Source organism: Ambystoma mexicanum, chromosome 3q, assembly GCF_040938575.1.
Source record: "Ambystoma mexicanum isolate Mex_15411 chromosome 3q, UKY_AmexF1_1, whole genome shotgun sequence".
In the NCBI taxonomy this organism is placed as follows: Eukaryota; Metazoa; Chordata; class Amphibia; order Caudata; family Ambystomatidae; genus Ambystoma; species Ambystoma mexicanum.
The window spans coordinates 1,273,892,417-1,273,915,630 of NC_090926.1; the positions used below are offsets into that span (position 1 = coordinate 1,273,892,417).

Sequence of the window (23,214 nt, forward strand, 5' to 3'; positions counted from 1 at the left end):
GGATACTACCGTCATTAGAATCCCCTAACCTTACACGGGCTGCAAACTCACGTGTAGAGGAGCTATTTAAACCCGTACCTTCAGACCCATTGTATATTAGAGGGCAGCTGAAGCCAGACTCGTTAGTTGGAACTACAACTAGGAAAAGAGTGGGTACCCCCCTTGCTTTCTCTGAGGCCCCACCCGACAAGGAAAGCAAAAAGATTTACACCATGGGTAGAAAGTTTGCTTCCTCTGCGGTTTATCAGACCAGAATTGCGAACAATGCAACCTTTTTGGCCAGTTACAACTGCCACAAATGGGAGGAAGTTTCGGCTTTACTTTCGTCGGCCCCAGAACCACTAAAGTCCCAGCTAGCGCAGGTGGCTGCAGAAGGGAGGGCAGTGTCAAGCTGTTTACTAAAAGACCAACCTTGATGCAGCGGACAATGCCGGAAGAATCATTGCTCAGGTTACCGTTATTAAACGTCATGCGTGGCTGCGGCAATCGTGTTTCAGACCAGAAACGCAGGCCACCTTAATTACCATGCCTATTGAACCCAATGTGCTCTTCGGCAAGGCCATTGAATACGCCCTTTAAGACAGCCAAGGACGAGTATGACGCACTTAAAACCTTCGGCCAACTCACCAACGAGCCTCCCAGGCAGCGGGGTAATATCAGTTTTTGCTGTTTTCGCAGCCAACGTACTCAACAGGGGTCCAACTGCTGTCAAACCCAAGTCTCCTCCTGCGGAAATAATCCAGGTCAGTCCTCCCATGGCTATCCTGGAGGACAGCACAGAGGTCGGAGGAGCAACTCCTCTCGAGGTGGCACACCACCTCAAAAGCAGTGACCTCCCGCGTCGGGTGCCCTCCCATGCCTTTCCAGTAGGAGGGCGCATTTCTAGCTTTACCCACGCATGGGAGTTAATCACCTCAGACAGATGGGTGCTGTCCACAGTAGCAGGCCGATACTGTATAGAGCTCCTCCAACGACCCCACGACAAAATCCATTCAGAAGAACACCAGCGTATCCTTCTCGAGGAGATGGCCTCACTTCTAATAAAGGACGCCATCGACGTCGTCCCGGCCAACCAGGTTAAACAGGGGTATTTGCCAAAGAAAGATCTAACAATGTCCCCATTATTAGATTTGCACCCTGCAAACAAGTATGTCAAGCCAGAAGTTCTGCATGACTACACTGCAAGAGGTAATCCCTCTACTAAAAGAGGGGATTACATGGCAACACTGGATATGAAAGATGCCTATTTTCATATTTCAATGTCCCCAGCGCACAGATTCTTGCGTTTCAAAATGTTGAACCAGCACTACCAATTCAAGGTGCTGCCCTTCGGAATAGTATCTGCTCCAAGGGTATTCACAAAGGTACTGGTGGTGGTGGCAGCGCACCTACGCAGGGAGGCAATCCCAGTGTTCCCTTAACTGGACGACTGGCTCATTACAGAGGAGTACCCTGCTGCCTAATTTGCAGCCAAAACATTCAAAGATTCAAAGAACAATCCACCTTCTCTTCTCCATCAACGAGAAAGTCAAGCCTAATGCCAAGCACTTAAACAGTTCCTAGGAGCTGTCTTAAACACACAAGAGGGATTGGTCTTTCCGTCGGAGGAAAGAGTACAACATTTGTTACTGTAAATACTGCATTATTCCGCAGGGAAAGCCAATGAAGCCAGCAGTCAACAGACACCAACAACAACTGTAAGTATGGCATGGATGGGGTGTAGAGCAATTGCTCTACTCCAGAAAGCCCCCGCCACTCTACCTTACATTTCCATAATGTAGACTTCCATAGACTTACACCATGCATACTTGGAGAGATTTGTGACCGCCAGCCTAAATCTATACATGGCTGGACTGTAAATGTTGCCTTACATTATATACTAACATACTGCCACACCTAGAGAACTGTGAAGATCAGCCTGCGTCAAATTTAGACAGGTGTAACAATGTTAGCTTGTGCCACACTTGGATGGAATTCTTAACTTTGGCCTGCGTCGTATCTAGATAGAAATATGAATTTTAGCATGCACCACACTTAAATTAAACTGTGAATGTTAACAAGTGCCACACTTAGATGGGATCACTAGCCTGCCTCCCGTCCAGATGGATTAATGAATGATTGCAAGTGCCACACCTAGATATAACTGCAAGGACAGCAATGCCAATTAACCAATGATGGCATCTTGCATTTACCTGGTTCCTCACGCGCGCCTTTGACCCATACAGGAGTGGTTGGGGAAACGGTGGTCTCAGGCAAGTGGTCAGTGGGACGAGCTAGTGGTCGTTTCGCCAACACTTGTACAAAATCTTCACTGGTGGACAAGGGAAAATCTAATGAAGGGGAAACCATTCTACGATCCAGAGATGCAGGCGATTGTCACGACGGGTGCCTCTCTATCGGGGTGGGGAGCTTACTACCTTCACCACACAGCTCAGGGTCTGTGGTCATGCACAGCAGCTCAGAACCACATCAATCTGCCAGAGCTTCAGGCAGTATTCAAAGCCCTTCGGGCATTCGAATCCCATTTAACAAACCAATCTGTGCAAATCCTGATACACAGCACTACAGCAATGTTTTATTTCAACAAACGGGGGCGCACGTTCTCCAGATCTGTCCAGACTTGCGCTGCAAATTTAGAAATGGGCACTCAAACGGAAGATTTTCTTGTAGTCACAGCGTGTTCCAGGGGAACACTCTCTAGCAGACTCTTTAAGCAGAGAACCCCTGCCAGAGGAACACGAGTGGCGTCTATACGAAAGAGTTGTAGAACACCTCTCATCTCAGTGGGGTTTCCCCACAATAGACTTGTTCACTACAAGCAAACAGTCAATGCCCAGACTTTGCGTCCAGGTTCCTCCAGCCGGGCTCCAAGGGGAACACCCTATGAATGAACTGGTCTGGGAAATGTGCTTACGCTTTTCCCCCAACACTTCTCATAAGGAAAGTGGTGAACAAAATCCACAAGGAACCGATGACGCTTATCCTAGTTGCTCCTATGTGGGAAAGACAACCATGGTATCCACATCTGTGCAAACTGGCGATGTGCGATCCCATCAAACTCCCGTGCCAGTACAACCTACTTACCCAGCACGAGGGACTAACAGTGCAGCCTCACTCAATGAACTTGTCAGCATAGCTCCTGAGGACAGAGAGTTTGGACATCTGACCCTGCCACAGAGATGCATGGATAACTTGAAAGAATCAAGAAAACCAAACACCAGGCACTGTTACTTTGACAAATGGAGAAGATTTGTAATTTGGTGCCAGTCTAAACAGATTAAAATCTCATAGAATGTTCTCCTTCCCACATTCTAACTTATATGCTCCATTTGCTAGGTGCAGGGTTTGTATTAAACTCCCTAAAGGTCCACCTGGCGGGTTTATTGGCCTGCACCACTTCCCTAAATAAGGTCTCATGGTGGAAACTATCTGTCATCAAAGCATTCATGGAAGGAGTAAAGTGGCTCCACCCTCCAATTTCAAACCTGCCGCCAGGATGGGATCGCAATGTGGTACTCGCTAAGCTCATGGGACCCCCTGTCGAGTCAATGGACATCTAGAAACACCTGACTTATAAGACTGCCTTCTTAGTGGCTATTACTTCCATAAGAAGAGTTAGTGAAATTCAAGCATTGTCATTGCAGGATCCTTTCTTTGTTTAGTACACAAAGACAAGCTAGTTTTTACGTACTCGCCCTAGGTTCTCCCCTAAATTCATCTCCAAATTTCATGTAAACCAGTCAATTGAGCTGCCGGCTTTCTTCCAGGAACCCACCAGCTCAGCTGAGGTAAAACGCCACACACTAGATGTGAGGAGGTCCTCTACCAGCTAATTATGCACAGCATGTGATCTAAGCAGATTCCACAAGCCCCACAAGGGATGCATTCTCAATGTAATTGTATTTCTATTGCTTGCATCTGCTTAAATTCACATGTGCCCGCCCTTCCTTCCCCTCAGAGAGAAGGCACATAGATGCTTATGAGCTTGTCTGATACATGGCTGCTTGGCTACATCTGTACTCGCCCTACACTTCATGCTACCTCATGTCAGAAAAATAACTATTTCAGGGACCTTGACGTGTGAAGGACCATGGGTACAGTGGGTGTCACACTAGGGGTAGTATTACTGGAACGCCCTAGCGACGTCCCTCTTCAAATTTCAAAAACAACTGTAATACTCTGCCGCTTCCACTAGATGTTGGCCTATGCACATGTGAATCTAAGCAGATCCAAGCATCAGAAATAAGATTATGGTGATATATATATTTTCCTGGTTTAAGATGAATGCTTTCCCTGTTGGCCTCAACTGGCGCCTTCTGCAGGGAAGCCAGTGTACTCGTTGATGAACGAGGTGGCTGTGGGGCTAGTTAAGGAAATGAAGTACTGTAATACAGTTCTTGATTTGGTGGCATTTAGTTTATCACTTGTCTGTGCAATCACAGAGGATGGGATGCCATGCATCTGACTGATCCTACCACAGAAGCTGCAGTCGGACACACAATGCCAGGCCATACGCATGTGCTGGATCGTCTCAAGAACACACCAGCTCTCAAAGATGGTTGAGGGAATCTTGTCAATGTAAAGGGATTTCATCCAAGGTGTCCACCTCTGGCCTTCTCCACCAAGGCAATGCTGGTGCACGTTAAGCCAGGTGCTCGCTTCTTTGTTGCTCTTTAATAGGTAGGGTAGTTTTTCTTTTGCTGCTGGAATTTCTAGTAACTGGAGTCCTTGAGCCGGTGCTCTTTCTTTCGTGGGATGTATAGTGTCTGGCTCACAGCAGAGGGGTCTGAAAGAAAACGGAACTCTGGCCAGCATTTTGTTACGGAGGCATGTGATTTATTACAAGTGGTGCTGCTCACGTGCAACCAGGCACATGAGAGGGGTGGGGTAGTTGTCAGTCCAGAAAAAGTAGGTACCCCTCAATGATGGAGGGAATGTATTTTGTTGGCCAAATACCAACCGCCTCATGTGTTAGGTATTAGAAATACGCATCTATCAGCTTGACTAAAGTGCGGCCATTATGATGTGATTGAAATCGCCATTTTGTTTTTAACTTCCGCCTCTTGCCTTCTGTTGAAACTGCTTTGCTGAAAGCTTATTCTGCTCCACTATTACATTATTGCTCATGCATAGAGCAAGGCGGCAAGATACTTGTTGAAACATAACGCAGGCGACCCAGACAGAAAGGCCCGGTCTCCTCCCTCACAAGTCCTTGGAAGTAAGCAGCAAGGCATTTAATCATTACACAGGTGCCAGCCAGTCTCGCTCATGCGGTAGAAATGGTAGAAACGAACAATTAATGGCTTGAATTATGGTCTTCTTTGCGGGGCCCCCTTCCCTGAGCCCTGTAAAGCCCTGGAGAGCGAGTTGACCCCTAGCACACGACTAGAAAGTAGGAGATGGCGAGGCCTGGAATGTGTCTCTCCCCTGCACGCAGCTTGCTTGCAGAGAACAGGAGCAATGTGTTCTTTAAAACAAAAAATTGTGTCTGCAGGCTCATGAAATTGCAAACTGTTGCTAAATTAATGTTTGAAGGTGTCGTACTCGTCACAATTGTCAATCATTGAACCCAGTACAAAGGAAATACATTATGGGCGGTATTGAATGTGTCACCGCTGATTGTAAGATGCTCGCTTTGTATATATGTAACTGTTGTAAAATTCTCGCTCTCTTGCATCCCTCGGGGTCTGGAGACACACGTTGCAGGGTGTGAGACCCAGTTGGCCAACTGAGACTATTTGCTTTGCAATAAACCCTAGCTTTTGGGAATACAACCTTGTGTCTGGCGTATCAGTTTTTGTGTAGTGATTTTGCCTTGTTTCCATACGCGAGGGTCCCCTAGGGGCCCCATCATAGTGACTGGGGCCCACCCAACTCCCTCATCTCTTGAGCAGGACTGACACTGGCAAACACCATGGTAGGCCTTCTGCCACAAGTTGAGGCGGGTGCCCAACCCTCTTGAGGGGTCTGGTTCTTGAACCCGTCACTCATGTAAATCCCATCAGTAATTGCTATGTAATAGTCTGCGCCATAGGCGATTGCTCCTCCTTACCTTGTTTTCCCTATCCCTTTACAGTTCCTTCGTGGTACGAAGCGGTATCTGCCTCACCTGGCCCACCTCTGTCTCATCAGCACTTTTCTGGAGGATGGCGTCCGCATGTGGTTCCAATGGGGTGACCAGCGCGACTACATCAACATGTCGTGGAGCTGCGGCCTCTTCCTGGCCACACTGTTCGTGCTTGTCAACATGCTCGGGCAGCTAGGTAAGGTGGGGGGCTGCTGGAAGGTCTCTGCAGCGTTGTGGCGTATTTATAGTTGTCTATTGTCGGTATAAGCATGAAGGGCAGTGTGTATCGGATCTCCAGCTCGATACATAGGCTACTCCACTGCTCTTTTCTGCAGTATCTAGGCTTAATCTTCACTCGAGTTACCAGCAAGACCACTGGCAAGGAAACTGTGTGGTGGAGGCACGGTCTGATTAATGGCGTGCATGGTCTGTGGGCCTCATGGTGACCACTGAATGGCGGAAAGGACGTGCATGTGTGTGTCTGTAGTATTGAGAGACCCCGGGAGCTATGAGTCATGATTCGGGGCACTGTTCAGGGTTGAGGTGCACTAGAGCTGTGTGGGTCTCGGTGCTGCAATAGAAGAGGGGTTGGGCTGCTGTGTCCAAGCTATGCACACGTCCCAGTTCTTGGCTGGATCTCTTGCATTTGCTGGTCCGCTGTTGGGGCACTGATGCATTCTAGCACAATGGCGATTCTGCTCCTCCAGAGCGACGCATTGCTTCCTGGAGTGGAACCCAAGGGCGGTTGCACAAGATTGGGATGTTAGCAGCGTGTTGGTCTCAGTGCGGGACTAGCCGTACTGAGCTAGATGGTAACCTTTCATAACTTGCAGCCTATTCCTTGTATTGATCCCCTTTTTTCCTGTGCAGTTGGCTGTGTGCTGGTGTTGGCCAGGAAGTTCGTTCCGTATGCTTGCTTCGGGCTGTTCGGAATTATTTTCATGCAGGTGAGGTCGCGGCTGACATTGCTCGCAAATCATTCACACTTTTGGGCTCAGTTACTTGCATGGCTTGCTGGTTTTACGTGTTTTGCAACCCAATTTTGCGCTCCCAGTGTTTTGCCTCTGTTCTGTTTTGAGGTCTAGGACACGAATCCAGTGTCACTACTGTGAACATGCGTGTAGTGGACTACCACAAGTATTCACACCAGTGGTTCTGAGAGCGAGTGCACTGTACATGCACTGTGGGAAGGAGTAGGGGAGGGGAGGTAATACATTTCTTGGACCTAGCAGGCCCGGGCTATTGAAGGAGTAGACGAGTTAATGGAAAGGCTCCCTGTTATTAATATTTACCCAGCCCACCCTCTGTTCTGCCAAGGAGTAAGGAAGGTGGGTGTGGGGGTGCCTCTTCTGGCACGTACGGGGCTCACACACCAACTCCTCCCTCGCCTTCACAGGATCATTAGATCAGCTTAGGAGAGGTTGGTTCCGGATGGCAAATGTCCAACATGAACCCCTTTATGGAGTGACTCTGCACGGGTTGAGGCCATGGAGGCCCGCGGTAGTTGAAGGCTAGTGGGGAGCGTACATACTGGCTCTGATGCTTGTCAGTCTTCCAGTCCAGTCCTGGCTTCCTTTGCCTTCTGGGGACTTTATGCAGGTGACTTGTGGCGCAACACCCCGGCAAGCGCTTTGCATGCACTCCAGGTAATCAATGGATGGAAGAACATGGTTCACCTAGAACTGCGATCTAGGATCGCTCTCCCCAACTACTTGCAAGAGGGTAGATGTTTGTGAGTTGCCTATTGTGTGCAATGGGCAGAGTCCTGGCTGTGGGACCGTGCCGCTCTGCTTTCCTCCTGCGCCATCACTCCTGATCCAGCTTCCCCATCCTTTGCACGCCCATGCGTCTGCGTTTGACTGCATCTGTGCTTCCCCTCTGCAGGTCTGCTCACTGTGTTTACCTTTTTCCCCCCCAGACCATCGCCTACAGTATTTTATGGGATCTTAAGTTCCTGATGCGGTAAGCTCTGCTTTCGTACGTCTTGACTTCAGCAGGCAGAGACGCAGTATTGGGAGGGTGGGGGAGGGGGCGTTCTGTCTCCACAAAATAACATCGTCTGGCTCACTGTTTTACCTTTCTTGATACAGAAACAAGCCTAGTTTGTCAAAATTATGTAAGAATGTGCAAGTTGCCTGTGTGTTGTATGTTGCTGTTCATAAGTGAATGGGGTGTAGCTTCTGGGAAAGTTTCCATGCTTCACTTGTTTGAAACCACTCTGGACTGAGTGAGCTTTCTGCAATACCTCATTGCAAATTGAATGGTTGGGTGGTACTTCAGTAGCTTAAGTGTTGGCAGTGACAATGTTCTCTACCCCGAGTGCTGTGTATTATGTTAATGGCTGCCGAACTGATGTCCTCTCTGATCCTCTCGTCACAGAAACCTCGCCCTGGGAGGTGGATTGCTGCTGCTGTTAGCCGAGTCCAGGTCGGAAGGGAAGTCCATGTTTGCTGGCGTCCCCACCATGAATGACAACTCTCCTCGGCAGTATATGCAGCTGGGAGGGCGGGTACTGCTGGTCCTCATGTTCATGACTCTGCTGCACCTGGAAGCCAGTGCATTCACCGTAAGTGCCTAGTATGGGAGCCCTCTCTGCCCGCTGGTTCCTGACAGCAGTCGAAACTGGGGTTTGTTGAGCAAGAGCAAAAGGCAGCTCTGGAGAACCAGGAGCCGGCCCATAGCATGGTAGTCGTTGCATGCACAACCCCGGAGGTATTGCGGCTAGGTTACATAGGGTTGCTTATCTGGATGTAGAGGATGTTACAATACAGGTAATATTAAATGCATCATTAAATATTATACAGGTAACAACAGTTCAGGAGGCAAGATAGTTGGAGCCGGCCTGAACATTTCAGTATATGGAGACACTGGTTAGAATTGATTGAATATCCATGCTTTGATTAGACTCTTAAAGCGCAGGTGGCAGAGCTCATTGCTAATGAGCATAAGAAGGGAGTTCCACATCTTGGGTGCAGCGACTGGGAAGCTAGCACCCCCTGCCCTGGAGCTCTTAAATCTTGGGACGATGAGGTGTGTGATCGAGCCCGATCTGAGGGATCGAGTTGACCTTTTTTGTGTGAGTTATTGAGGGCATCATTGATAATACATTTCTGTGTAATAAGATACTTGTTAGGCAGAATGCAGTGCAGGTCCCTTAGGGAGCACTACACAAGATTAGGACTACAGGTGAGCGCAATAAATCCCCTTTTGGTATCAGTCTGTACCACAAAGATTTAGTTGGTAGCTGTGGCTGAGCACTCGCTTATCTCAAGAGGGAGATGAGCACTATTCAGGGTTTACACAATAGGCAGTACAGTACTATGGAGCAAGGAAACACTGACCAAAGCTTTGTATCAAAAAGAGAATATATTTATTCTATACACATCTAGTTCTAACACATAGATTACAGTTGATAAAGTAAATTAAGTTTAGTCAAGGAAAAGCATATACAACTCCCTTTTCAATTGTAGACAAGTTTGCGGTAAAGTGAAAACTGAGCAAAACGGCACAGTGAAAACCAACTACAAATGGCACAATAGCAATTCAACGAAAGGGAGGGAAAGCACAAGTTAAACCGAAATATCTTCAGACACCCCCTAGCAACACTTCCCTGAAGTTTTGTGAACAAGTAATGCACAGTAATACTTTAGCCAAAAGATAAGTGAATGAAAACTGAGCAAAATGGCACTCCACAAGTTAAAACAGTAGGAAGGACGAGGGGTTTAGAAGATTTAGGTGCATCAACACATTTCTCATTGAAAACCAATCTAGTGAGAGCAGATCTAACAAATCAGCCAGAGTCAATAGGCCTGAGCCAGAGTCAGTGGTACAGCACCAAGAGCTTAGGAGCAAAAATGTTCTTGTAGCTGCAGTCAAGTCTTTAGTAGAAAAATGGTAGATGCGAGGCGAAAGACAATGTTAAGAGAGCGGGCAGCCGACCCCACAAGTAGTTAAAGGATTTAAAACGCCTTTAGGGCTACCACGGAGAAAGGGCGGCCTGGCGGAACAATGTACCTTAAACGTGGAGAAATGGCTCCTGCGGTTGTTCCTGGTAGTTCCTGCAGGTCGAGGCATCCAACAGAGGAAGAGAGGCTCTCGTGGAGGAAGATTCGAGTCGCTGCACTACCCAAGGATGAAACCAGCCGCGGTGCTGCCAAACAAAGTTTAAAAGGTACGCTCCTTTTAATCGCGGTCCGAGTCGATAGCTGCCTGGCTATCCAGTCTCAAGGTGCTGGGCACTGTCGATTCGACCAAGGCAGGCCCGAAGAAGCGATTGGTGAACTGGTTGAACTCACCAGCTCAAGGGAAGGAGGCTCTTTCACTGAAGATCTCCTCTCGTCGTATGGAAGAAAAGTGGTGAGATGATCCAGCAGGGCTTCACCGGTCGTGTAGATGCTGAAGATGTCTGTGGCTTCTCTCCCCTTCGGTTCCGTAGTTCCAGTGGCGACGTCTTGCTCTTCCAGTCCTCAGGACCCTGCTTTTATGCAGAAAGAGACCCATTCATACAGCCCAGCTGTCAATCACACAGTGGAGTGGTCTTCTTGGTGGGAGACCCTCCAGCCTATCAGGGTAGAGTGCAACCTGAGTTGCTGTGGCAACTCTGTCCAGGGGTTCTAATCCCCCTCCCAAACAGACCCACCCCAGACTCAGAGGCACCGAAAGGAGGGCTTCTTGGCAGAAGCCCGCCAAAAGAGCGAACAAAGGATCCCCGACCTGGGTTAGGAAAATGGAGTAAGACTCGAGAAAGAAGTTATATAAAAGATCTGGCAAATAAAACCTACCGGAGTGAAGTTAATAATAGAATAAACCGGCGGTATGTTAGAGGCTGTCAGTAAAAGTGTTAGCCTCGAACAATTGGAAAATCCCATAGGAAAATATTTGCGGTTGAATATAAAAGGTAGTAACCACTGCCACCAGCCAGAAACTTTGTAGAGGGGGACTTTAAGGTACCCTCTCGGAAATGAACGTAGGGGATAAACTATTAACCCCTTCCAGTACTTCCATATTAAGATGGGGTGTACTGGTTTAGTTCATAGAGATTGTCTAGTAGTCAATGGGGACTTTACATGCCCTGGGGGACAGTAGTCAGCCCCAGGGTATGGAGTCTATGTTTGGGGGTCACTACAACACCCCTGTGTCACAGCACGGAGGGTGCGGTGTGACACATGTGCATAAAGATGGTTCCTATGGGTGAGAGAAAAGGTCCCATACGCATTAAACACAAAAATAGCCTAGAAGACACATAGCAAAGATGCCTAACAGTGGGAAAAAGAGTCTCACTCTTAGCAGGTAAGCTGCTGGGGGCCTCTATAGGTAAGGGAAATTAGCCATAAAATGAGAATTCTCCCTAATCATACTTGAATAGGCTTCTAGCTTGGATGGGCGGCCAGTGTGTATGAGAGAGATGGTCATTAAGGCTGCTCCTGCGGCTTTGTTTTGCAGGTTAAGTCAGGTTTGTTTTTGTGGTTCCTAGCAGCAGGATATTGCAATAATCGAGCTTTGATAGTATGAGGGCTCACGCTAGAGTACGGCAGTTTTGTTGGGTGAGAAATTGGCAGCGAGTGCATTGAGTTTGGCCATGTAGGCAGTAGCCGATGAGAGTGCACGAATGTGTTTAGTCATGGTAAGGCTGGAGTCAAGATAAACGCCTAATTTTTTGACTTGTTGAAGTACTGGTATAGGTGTTGTCAATGGTAATGGCGTGGTAGTCGGAGTGAAGAGTTTCAGTCGGGTGGGGGTACCTACAATGAGGATCTCAGTTTTTTCATCATTGAGACAAAGGCTGTTGAATGCCATCCAGTTTTGTAAGACGGCATATATTTTGTTAATGGCAGCAGAGTCTTGTTCATGGTCACCCGTGATGGGGATGAGGAGCTGGGTATCGTCAGCAAAATTGGTATACATGATTCCCATGGCATCCAGTGCTGCAAATGGGGGTTTGGTATAAGCATTGTATAAGGTGGGAGATGGGCGAGGTCCTTGGGTGGGACCCCTCGGGGTACTGGGATAGAGCCAGCAGCCTCATCACCAATGGCTACTTTTGAAATGCGTTCCGATAGGAATGCCTTTACCCATAAGGTTGCTTCTGTGGACAAGTTGAAGTTTTCTGACGGAGCATTGCATAACATATCATGGTCCACCAAATCGACAGCAGCAGATGGATCGAGTAAGAGGAGGTGCACAATTTCCCAGAGTGTCTTATGATGTCCATCTGCATTTTGAGGTCTAGTAGGGCAGATTCTCTGGTAAATGGTTGATTTCTAAACACTATTGGACTTGGGTGTAGGCAATTTTGTCAACTTATTTTAACAGGAATGGAACTGTAGTTATGGTTCGGTAGTTGGTGGGTATGGCTGGGTCCAGAGAGGGCTTATTCGTAAGTGGGGTTACCCAAGCTTCTTTCCTAATGATAAAAGATAAGGTGGGGCGCAAAGTTTGACTAGGCGAGCAGAGAAGCTGTCTGCTTTACAGTTGGAGGGTTTCAACGTAGAGATGGTGTTCAGGACATGGTCTTGGGAGACGGTGGTGAAATAGAATTGGGGGGTTGTTTTTAAGGCGACAGTCGCAAGGGAGGTTGTACTTTTACCGGCCAGTAGTTTTCTTTTCGATAGTATTTGCTATTTTAATGTGAGGATTTTGGAGGCTAGTGCGTTCTGTATAGTGGTGCACCAGGCTTTGCTTGAATTAATGGGCTGGTGGAGGGAATGGGGGCTTCAACTCTCTAAGCATAAAGAATAGCTGTTGGAGGAGGTGTTCATGTGAGTATTCAGGGAGTGCGTTGGTAGTGGCTGTGGTGGGAGACTTTTGATGTAGGTGCTCGTGCGTTCTTTTATTACGTTGAACAGTGAGCTCTTCATTGAACCAAAAATTGCTCTGTTTGCTATTGTGGGGTATTTTAGACTTGAGCGGGCGGGGCTGCTGCATCCATGGTTGATTTCAGGAAGTTGTGATAGAAAAAGAAGATACTATCGGGGTTGGTGTTGGATGTTGTGTGGGACTTGCTTGGTCAGAACAGGGCCAAGATTTTCTGCTGTAAATTTGCGGGTGTTTCTCACCGTAATGGGGCAAGGTGTGGGTTGAGGTACAACCTGAGTATTCAGTGTCGGTATATTGAATCTTATTAAATAGTGATCCGACCAAGTGATTTCGGAAATGGATTCTAGCGCTAAATTCATATTTAATGTTCGGATCCAATCCAGGATTCTGCCTTTGGAATAGGTGGGGGAGTTACCAATTTGGGTAAACTGCATTTCTTGTAGGGCCATGTAGAAAGTGGTAGCTTTATGGTCCAGTTGGTCATTGAATCCAAGGTTCAGGTTACCAAGGATAATACGTTTGGTGTTCGGTTTAAGGAGGGGGTGATGAGTAGGGGAATGTCTGATGCAGTGTGGTTGGCATTGTTCGGTGCTCTAGAGATGATGAGAAAGTTGATAGTAGTTTTGAGATCGGTTGTAGGTTTGTGTAGGAGGAGTTTGTAGCCAGCCATTGGGTCTAGTGTGCAGGATCTAAACTGCAGTGTGGCTTTGGCCATAATAGCTCCTCCTCCTGTGGAATCGTGGCGGCCGATCCTAAGGATGGTATACGCGGGGGGATAGCCAGGGCCAGTAGTGGGCCGTAGGCTTGATGTATCCAAGTTTCCATGACGACTAGAAGTCTAGGTCTTGGTCAAGAAGTAAGTCGTGTGTGTCAATGGCATGGGCTCCTAGAGGTGCATTAAGCAGGGCGCATTTGAGGTTGCGATTGGGCTTTGGAAGAGGTATGGGGAGATCTGTAGTCATGGCGGGTGTGCTGTAGAGGGTATACACCTTGGGTCGGTTCCATGTGATAATTTCGCCACAAAAATATCGCCATACAAAAATATCGCCATATTTTCGCGGCGAAATTCACAATGGACCCTGCGGGGGACACCCCCGCTCCCACATAATATCCCCAATAAAAATGTCGCCTATGGCGAACGGCTATATTTACGGCGCTATTTTTGTTGGGATATTATTAGCTGATCCCCTTGGGTCGAGTGGATTCCTGGTTGCACGGTCGTGTGGATGCGGTGGTGATCTGCACCTTAGGCTGAGTGGCATTCTATCCACACTGTGGAGTAGGGAAGAGGGTGGGGGGTGGCAGGCCTGCGGTAGGCTGGGGGGGAGGAAGCCTCCTGTGATCTTGAGCTCAGACGCTGGTGAAATGGTGTTCCTAGGCATGGGGCGGTAGATCTAGGCAAGCTTACGGGCCTGGTTGATGGTTAGCTTCTAAAGGGGCTAACTAGGGGTGTGGGTCCTGTTACACCTGTAGGCCGGGAGATGATTGCTATGGCGTTGCAGAGCCAAGTTGATGGAAGTGGGGAGGTGATGCTTTAGGTAGGAAGGGTGCTGGGCCCGGGAGAGGGTGGTGCTGGGGGCACCCACGTCTAGCAAGGCCATTACCAAGCTGAGTGAAGGAGCAGAGGTCTGGGCAAGTTGAGGTCCGTGATATGGCTGTGGGCAGTCGCCTGCAAGGTAGTCCTGCTCCTGCTGCAGGGCGGGCACCTTTGGGGTTCAAGCAGTAAACCAAATGCAGTGTGCAATAGATTCACAAAGCTCGCAACATACAGCACTGGATTAGCACCGGCGATCAAAAATGGACCAGGGTTCTTTTCACTCTCCATGTGCAGCTTCTAATCTGCGCTGGCAGTCGGGTATCCTCATTGAGGTTTTGCAAGAATCCCGAGTCCGTTTTAACATCCTCGTCACCGCCTTCAGCTATAGGTTTTTAAAGGACCTAGAAAGATGGATAAGGCAGAAGGGTGTAAGGAGGCGTGCAGGGCGTTGAGTCGCTGCCATTGGAAGCATAATGCCTGCCACAAATTGGTGTTTTACTGTATCAATATTGAGAATTCCACTTTCTTTTAGGAAAAACTGGAGCATTTTGCATTGTATTTCAAAGTGCTTAATAACTCACATTCCACCTATCAGTGCTAAAGTATCTTCATCCCTCACAATGGAAATGTTTTGTCTGATTTAAATTTTTTTAAAAAGACCAGGGTTTGTCAGCTAGCACCAGGCAACAAAATCTAACTCTGGATTAACACTACCAAGCAGAATGCAGTGCACTTTGAATTCTCGCGCCAAAACAAAATGCAGTATTCTCCTGTATTTCTGGCGAACAAGATGTAACATGGTTGGCGTTCTCGCAGCAACCCAAGTAAAGTATTCAGAGGATTGACACTGGCGAGTAAAATGCGGCAACCAAAAAATAGTGTGCTCTGGAATTAATATTGGCGAGCAAGATGCAACATGTTTAGCAATTAGCACTGTATGTAACAGGGTTAGCATTCTATCAGTATCCTAGGTACAATAGGCAATAGATTAAAACTGGCGAGTAAAAGGCAAGTACAGTGTGCTGTGGGATGATTAGCATTCTAGCAAGAATCCAGATTCAGTGTGCAACGCACTGCCACTGGCAGCAGCGTGCGATAGGATTTGAATTCTAACAGCAGGTACAATACAGAATGTATAGGATTGACGCAAAGAAGCAACATACAGCATGGTTTGATAAATGGGCTATATGATGAGGGGCGGCCAGATCGGAGTCCGGAAGTGCAATGTGCACCGGTGGGTTTGGGGTGTGCTCAGACGAGGGAAGGTGTCTGGTAGTGTGTCCACTATCGTGGTATGCTGGGGGGACGGTTATCCGTCTGGACGTAGTTAAATTAAACGGGTGTAGGCTGAGTAGCACCGCAGTCGGGTGGGAATATGCTGGGGCACCTGGCATGGATTGGAGAGTACAAGCTGGGGGAGGGGGGGAATGCAACTTGGACAGAGTGTACTGGCTCAGTAACTATCACAGGCTGGATAAGATGAGGCTGGCTGCTCCTGGCTCGGACAGGAGCCTTTGATTTCGTGCCTTAGATGGGAGCGAGCAGCAAATGTAATATGAGCGAAAGATGCAAACTTTAACTTGGACATTTGCATATAATACAATATGCTTTAAATGTCCCTTTTGGCATGTCCTTTATTCTCCTGTAAACACAAAACTATAGTTACTATCACGTAGCTGCGTGTTTGGCGCCACTTGCCCGAGTATGAGGAATTCTTTTTATTTGCAGCCAAATAATTACATTGTTTTCTGTTGAAACGGCCTCCCAGTAACTTCTGGCATCTAATGTCTTCCCTGGAGAAAATGGGTGCTCATGGGCTCAATTCCCTAATACATTGTTTTTCCTCATTCTAGCCTGTCGACCTTCCTCTAGCAAAGGGGGAGTGCCTAAGCTTGGTGGGTAGGAAGGGGAGGGGGGGTACCTGCCTATGATCTGACAGTAACTTGATCTATAATCAAAGTTGATGAGCAGTGAACATCTGCAGTGTCAATTCTGTGTTCACCTCACGCTTATTGGATAAGAGACCTGATCCCGGAAAATGTCAGATTTAATGTTTATCATCTGAGTAATCGCGGTTCCATTTCATGCGTTTACAGTGACCCTCCTGTGACCCCTGCTTCAGTGCAGACGCACCTGATTTGATTGGTTACATTCTTGGCATGGATGAATAAACCTTCTCCTGTCTTCATTCTGCCTATAGAAACACGACCACTGGACCCACTTTCCAGGAAAACGCTGGGGAAACATGTAGGCCGCCAGTTCCCCAAGTGTCCCGTGACTGCAGTTGGCGTGCTGGAGCCCTAGGTTTGGAAGGATTGCTGTTTCCTTGGATAAGGAGCACCATTACCAGTGGTTTCTTTGGGATGGCAGTTTTGAAACTGAGAAAGGCATGGAGTATTTCTACAATGATGCCCTGTGCAACACCCCAAAAGGAGTCCTTTTCTTTAAAGTAATGTAGTAGAGAAACCCAGCTGTGACTTGGATGCCACTGAGGTGTTGGCACTAAATTGTAGTGGGTATGGTGAAGTAGAACAAGGGATGTAATTGATGGCTCGAACATGAAGTCTTGCAGATGACCCTGTGTCTCTGCTTGTTTTGCCACTTTTGTGTAGCAGATCGGTCCTCAGTTGTGATATGTCTGAACTAAATACATTCTCCACTAGACCTTAGCCTAGCAGCAATGTTTCAATCTGCGCTTCTCCAGGTAATCTCTAATCCAGGATCTGTATCACTTCCCTTGAAGCTTCTGGATAATTTGGCCTGGCCAGATTAATGAAATGCGTTCTGCTGAAACCATTGCAGAATGTCTTGGGAGGATTGCTCAGGGGCGACACGTTCCCCTTGGAAGCAAGACGATGCAGAGCATCGCAGGTTCGATCCTCTGGTCTGCTTAGAAACCGCTGGGTATTAAGCGCATCATAAATGACAAATCATATTTGTGAGGATTGCATAAAGCTTGACCTTTTGTCCATGCAAGGAACTGAATCAGCAGTTATGTTAACAGTACTTGTATAGCACACCGTCACCAACTGAATTGGTCCCCAGGTGCTCTGGAGGATCTGTAAATGAGAAGGTGGGATGGGTTAGTAGGGTGAAGTGGGCGTAGGATAGTGAGAAGAGTGGTGTACTGTTGGCAGCTTCAACTCGGTAGACACGGGGTGCTGTGCTTTGGTGCGAGTATTGGATCGGTGTCAGTCCGCGTGTGCTGCTGGTGCGGCTTATGTGTTGTTGCAGTGTGGTGAAGTGCGTGCAGCCGGTTGTGCGAGAGATGGTTGTGTGACTTTTTTAAGTTTGCAGAGAGTTAAGCGTTTATATTGGTTAGTGGGTTATGTGACATCTAACATGCAAGCATTCACAGTTCTATTTAAGTGTAGCACCCGCTGCCCTACACAATTCAGTCTGAGTGTGGCACTCACCAACCCTCACAATACCATCCAGATACTGCACAGGCCAATGTTCATAATTCTACTCAAGTACGGGACATCCGGACATCCCAACATTCTCAATTCCCTTTTAATGCAGTGCCTGGCAATCCCATCCAAATACGGTGCAGGCTTGTGTTCTCAATTCTAAGTGTGGCATATGCTAACATTCACAAACCTGTCTAGATACGGGGCAGGCCAAAGTTAGGAATTATGTCTGAGTGTGGCACATGCTAATATTCACATTTCTAACATTTCAATAGGAGTTCTATCAAGTGTGGTGTATGGTAAGCCTTCCTAATTCCATTCAAGTAGGCAGATGCCGACCTTTTCAAACCTATCTAGGCGCGACGCATGCTGGCGTCCACAATTCCCTCCATGTGGGACACTTGTTAACATTGACTAGTATGTTAGGATGCAGTGCAGGAAATATTTCAAATACTGTCAAGGTTGAAATCCAGCTGGTGGTCACACAACTTTCTAAGTATGCATGGGCTAAGTCTATGGCAGTCTATGTTATGGGAGGGTAAGGTAGAGTGGCGGGGGCTTTCTGGAGTGGAGTAATTGCTCTACACACCACCCATGTCACACTTAGTTTTTGTTGGTGTCTTTTAGCTGCTGGCTTCATTGGCTTCCTCTGCTGACACATCTTGGCGCCGTCAATGTAGGAACTGCCCTTTGCCTAGTGGCCCTTAGCTGCAGGGGCTGCCGGGCAGAGGGCTGCCCTGATCCAGTCTGGGCAAACTACACAGCTCGGGGACCCGTGGGAGCCCAAAATTACTTGAAATGGGTCACAAACGAGGCCCAAGGGGGTCCTTGTTGCTGGAACACTCACCTGGGCAGCCTTGGTGTGGTGTGGGTGGGTGGGTATAAACAAACACAGCAGTAGCTGCTGGGCAAAGAGACTGATTGCCCGCAGCTCCCGCCTTATAAGCGTCCCCCAGGAACCCGACGGAAGTCGGGTCCAGGGGTACGCCTCTTCTGCCTATACAGAGGAGGAAGAGTAGAGGCTGGCCCAACCCCCAGAGGGGGGTGGCCAGAGGGGACAGCCCGCTATGTAGGCTGTCCCTCTAGCGCCCCTTGCGGGGGCCGGTTAGCCTCTTAGCGGGGAGATCCCCATTGGACCCCCCCACCTCTTTGGCCAGCCCAACACACATAAGAAGAAATGAACACAGACAACTTTGCAAGGTTCTTTGGTGTTATTAGATGTTGGTGTGCGCGAGTTGTAATCCTAATGGACCGCTTTGGACTCCATCGTCAACACATATCCATTGAGACTACAGAGTTGAGACTATCTGGTTGCTCCAAGTCTGTCTGGGGTAACACACAAACCATGGATTATTTATCTTATGTACTGTGCATACTTTGTTTTATTTTTTTGTTAAGTGTTGCTGTCAGCTTGAATAGGCGAATGCCTTTTACCATTGATGGTGTACTTCACCCCTGCACTTGCGTTTTCTCAATGTCACTGGGCCTAATAAGATAGTTGTTTGTCCTCCCTTGTCCCTCCCTCCCCCCCTGCCCCGTCACGCTCTGAAACACTTATGGGCGCAATAACAAAATATCATACTTGTAGGATGTGCTGGGGTGTCAGATTCTGGGTTGCTCGGGTATGAGGCATGTGGAATGCAGGTTGACCTGGATAATAAGGGTGGCAACTCCCTTCTGATGGCCTGGTGCTATGATGCAATGACAGTGGGGGGTTGACCAGGAACCCTTGGGGCTGACATCCCCAGTGGGTGTGGGAGGTGCTCTTTAAATCGAAGTCCCGGGACATGGTTTTTGTTCCAACCAGTGTTTGCGCCATTTTAGAGCTGGCGGAACAGTGCTGGTCGTAGATTCTCCACATGAGTGTTGTCGGTGGAGGGCCCAGCAAGGTTTGCCTCTGGAAACAGTGAAGAAAATGTTGCCGGTACAGACCGAGGCCCCACCGTTCAACGCCAGAAGCGCCCCACTACTGATGCCTGGCAGGTGTTCCCTGCAACGATAGGGGGTGCAAAGACATGGAGTTAGTTGTCTGCCTAAGCCCTGAAGCTGCCTTGGTAAAGGAAACCTGGGCTTTCACAACCCCAGATCCCCACCTGGAGGGTTCCTGCAAAGTGTGCAACGTTTATTGTATTTTTTATTGTTGAGTAAATTCGACTTCTAACAATACATAACGTTAAAAATACATTTCCTTAAAGAATTTAATCTCCAAAATGACAAACCTAAAAACAATACTACACATGTTTACATACAAAATTACATTCCTCATCAAGAATACAGACTAAATACATACAAATTCATAAATCAATTAAATCCTCCTAAAACTCTTCTAAATTCAGTGCTCTAATAAAACATGTGACTCCTATAACTAACTGTCGAGGTAGTCCGCCCCGCCAAGCAAGTGCACCAGATTGCATCAGTGTCCAATCTAATGGACAGATGAAATCACTCTCGTAGATATTCCCTGCGCAAACTGCTCAAAGCAATGCAGTCCATCACCCAATGTTAGGGGGTCTCCAACACCTGTTACAGAATCTGCTCAAACTCAAGTTCTCAGGAATCTATTGAATCTGTTAATTTGTTTAGAACACAGTAAGTTGAAAGTGCACGGGTCGATTTTCCTGGGTATATACTCGTGAACGGGGCTGACACACCCCTTCTTTTATAATCGGTCCTCAAATGTACCAAAGATGAATAAGAATGGAATTATTCCAATGTCATTGTCCAATCCTTTTGGTAGAAGATTAACTTTACCCTGTCTGGATGGTCATTCAAGTCTGTGCAATACAGCTTATCTCATCCAATAACATATTGCACAACTCATGAAGGGCTCAAATTCTGCTACAACACTGCTTGATATAAAAAGTATTCAAATCTACAAATAAAGATTCACCTACCGGTCATAAAATCTTTTGGAAGAGCGATCGTGTTTTCAAATATGCTCTTGCTTTTAGAGGGACTAATCCTAATTCATATCGAATTGCTGCTACTGGAAAACTCATAGGTAAATTTAGCACAAGTTTCGAAATTCCTCCCTCCAAGATTGTCAGGTGGTCTAGACTAGCAACAGGGTGGGGTCTCAATGCCAAACAAGAGCTTGGGAATCATTTTAGCCTTATAGTGTCTTATAACTGGTTTCAGAGAGAACCTACCAAACTTTCAGTAGTCTTTAACTCATTCAACCAAACACGACTGTTCTTCAAAGCAGATCTCGCATTGACAGGGAATCCAAGTAAACCATGGAGTCAACACTAGAGACCACTGATTGCACTCCTTCCTACTCTTTGCAAATCTTAGTCTTGATTTTGTGGGATTCACAAAACCGCATGATCTTCCATATATGATGCAAAGGAACTGATCAGGTGTTGAAGACACGTCCCTGTCTAATCCCTCAGGCAGTTGGTATTTTCATTGATAGGACCTCATCATTCTTCATTCTGTTTTAGAGTGGAGAGCAAATATTAAATTGAGGAGCCCAAAAGGAATACCCAAACTTGATCATTTTCCACCAGAGCAGCTCTCGAACAAGGGCATCGAAGGTGATCGAGAGCGGCCCTGTATTACTTCATACTTGCCACTCCATGCCAATTGCTGAGCTGAGTTGATGATTAACTCGTTTAGTACTGTCCTCATTTCACGCCTGAAACTCCTTTGTACTATGAGCTGCACTATAAGAAACTGAACTCGGTGGGTTGGTAATGAAGGGATTGAAGGTGCACTCCCAACCCCCGCGACTCTTTGCTGTTCTGAAGGGCGTTGTATAAACTATGAACGCTGCAGACACCCGCCCCCATGGCTTAACTCGGTCTTCATTCATGTATATAGTTCTTTCTTCCAGCGCCCTTTAAAAATAGAAGAACGGTTCAACAAATAAGGGTAACCCGATTATGCTAAAATACAGTGCTGCACCTTTGGGAGCTGGATGGAAAACTAAGTGAATGAAAGGTTACTTTAGTCGCACTTTAATATAAGCTCAGGAAGAAGGCACTTGGTCGGGGGGGGAGGGGGCTTCATATCTAAAACAGTGGCTTACTGCTTACTTTGGGGACTGTGGCCATCATCTGGGTAAGAATGAGTACTCGGTTGGGGTAGTGTGGGGGTGGGGTTCACATCCTATAGTGTTTTACTGCCTCCATTGGGGACATAACTGGTGCGCCCAAGCACCCTATCACACATCACTCTCTCAACCGATCAGGACTACAGTCCCCTAGGGTGTTCAATCTACCAGCACTTTGAGGTCTTATCAATGATATATAGAGCGCTATATGAATGGCAAATAACATAACTATGGCAATCCTCTGGGTAAGAGTTGGTACTCTGGTCTTGCACAAAAAGCTCACGCATTTCTGTCAAGTTTATTAAACCCAAATTGCGCTGTCCTGCAACTTCGTTAAGGTGTGTTGTAGAAGTGCCCTGCCATTGAGTAGGAGACGAATGCCCCAGGCCCTTTGCTTAGGTTCTGTTTGGGAGGTGGGATACTAAGTTTGCCTCTCTTAATACATCAGTGATTGTGGAGTGGTTGGCAGGTAAAAGCAAGGGCATATCAATATTGACTTTGGATTGGAGAGCGTTTACTTTGGATTAGGAGCAAGCCATACACTTTAAATGAGTTGCCACAATAGATTTTAGGCCGGAGGGCTTTGGCGGGTCTGTGATCGAGAGGATGAGGCCTTTCTGGTTCAGGTGGTTTTTGCGTGGGGCTTCAGGTGGTTTTTGCGTGGGGCTTCAGGTGGTTTTTGCGTGGGGCTTTGTGCTCCTGCTCTAGCACCATCTCTATGCTGTCACTAATCTTTCTGCCCTTTTCTGTAGATCTTCCAGGACATCTTTGGGACGGCTTTGATCATCCTCGTTGCCATTGGCTTTAAGACCAAGCTAGCAGCTCTGACACTGGTGCTGTGGCTGCTTGTGATTAACCTGCTGCAGAACGCCTTCTGGAACATTCCCACCTACCGGCCCCTTCACGACTTCCTAAAGTATGACTTTTTCCAGACCATGTCGGTCATTGGTGGGCTTCTTTTGGTGGTGGCTCTGGGGCCTGGAGGCGTGTCCATGGACGAACATAAGAAGAAGTGGTAGAGCAGGAACAGAGAGCCAGGGAGAGACTGGTGCCTGGGTGCACGTGCCGTACAATATATATATTTTTTATTTTAGTCCTGTTTCTGTATTTTTCATTTGTATATGATTATAAACTCATTGTTCACTGTTGCCTTAGCAGAATAGAGATCTTCATTTTTGTTCCTATCTAAGCCAGGTGGAAGCATTTATAGATTAAATGACTGATTCTGTAGCCTGTTTTCCAGGTCTTGCTTTTGATGAAAGCTTTGTTGGTTGTGTTGCGTGGAAATACAGCTTAAAAGACTGATTTGAGGATTCCGATATCCCTTCAC

The 23,214-nt window shown here is 47.4% G+C and overlaps 1 protein-coding gene across 1 annotated transcript in view; it reads left to right on the plus strand.

Moving 5' to 3' along the window:
- LOC138447867 (surfeit locus protein 4-like) overlaps positions 1 to 23,114 on the plus strand; it is a 78,237-nt gene extending 55,123 nt beyond the window's left edge. The window contains exons 2-6 of the mRNA XM_069604328.1: positions 6,077 to 6,263; positions 6,938 to 7,014; positions 7,986 to 8,029; positions 8,447 to 8,633; positions 22,637 to 23,114. Coding sequence (XP_069460429.1) covers positions 6,077 to 6,263; positions 6,938 to 7,014; positions 7,986 to 8,029; positions 8,447 to 8,633; positions 22,637 to 22,903 — 762 coding nt within the window. The 3' untranslated portion in view covers positions 22,904 to 23,114. The remainder of the gene's footprint in view (positions 1 to 6,076; positions 6,264 to 6,937; positions 7,015 to 7,985; positions 8,030 to 8,446; positions 8,634 to 22,636) is intronic.
- Positions 23,115 to 23,214: the final 100 nt, after the last annotated feature.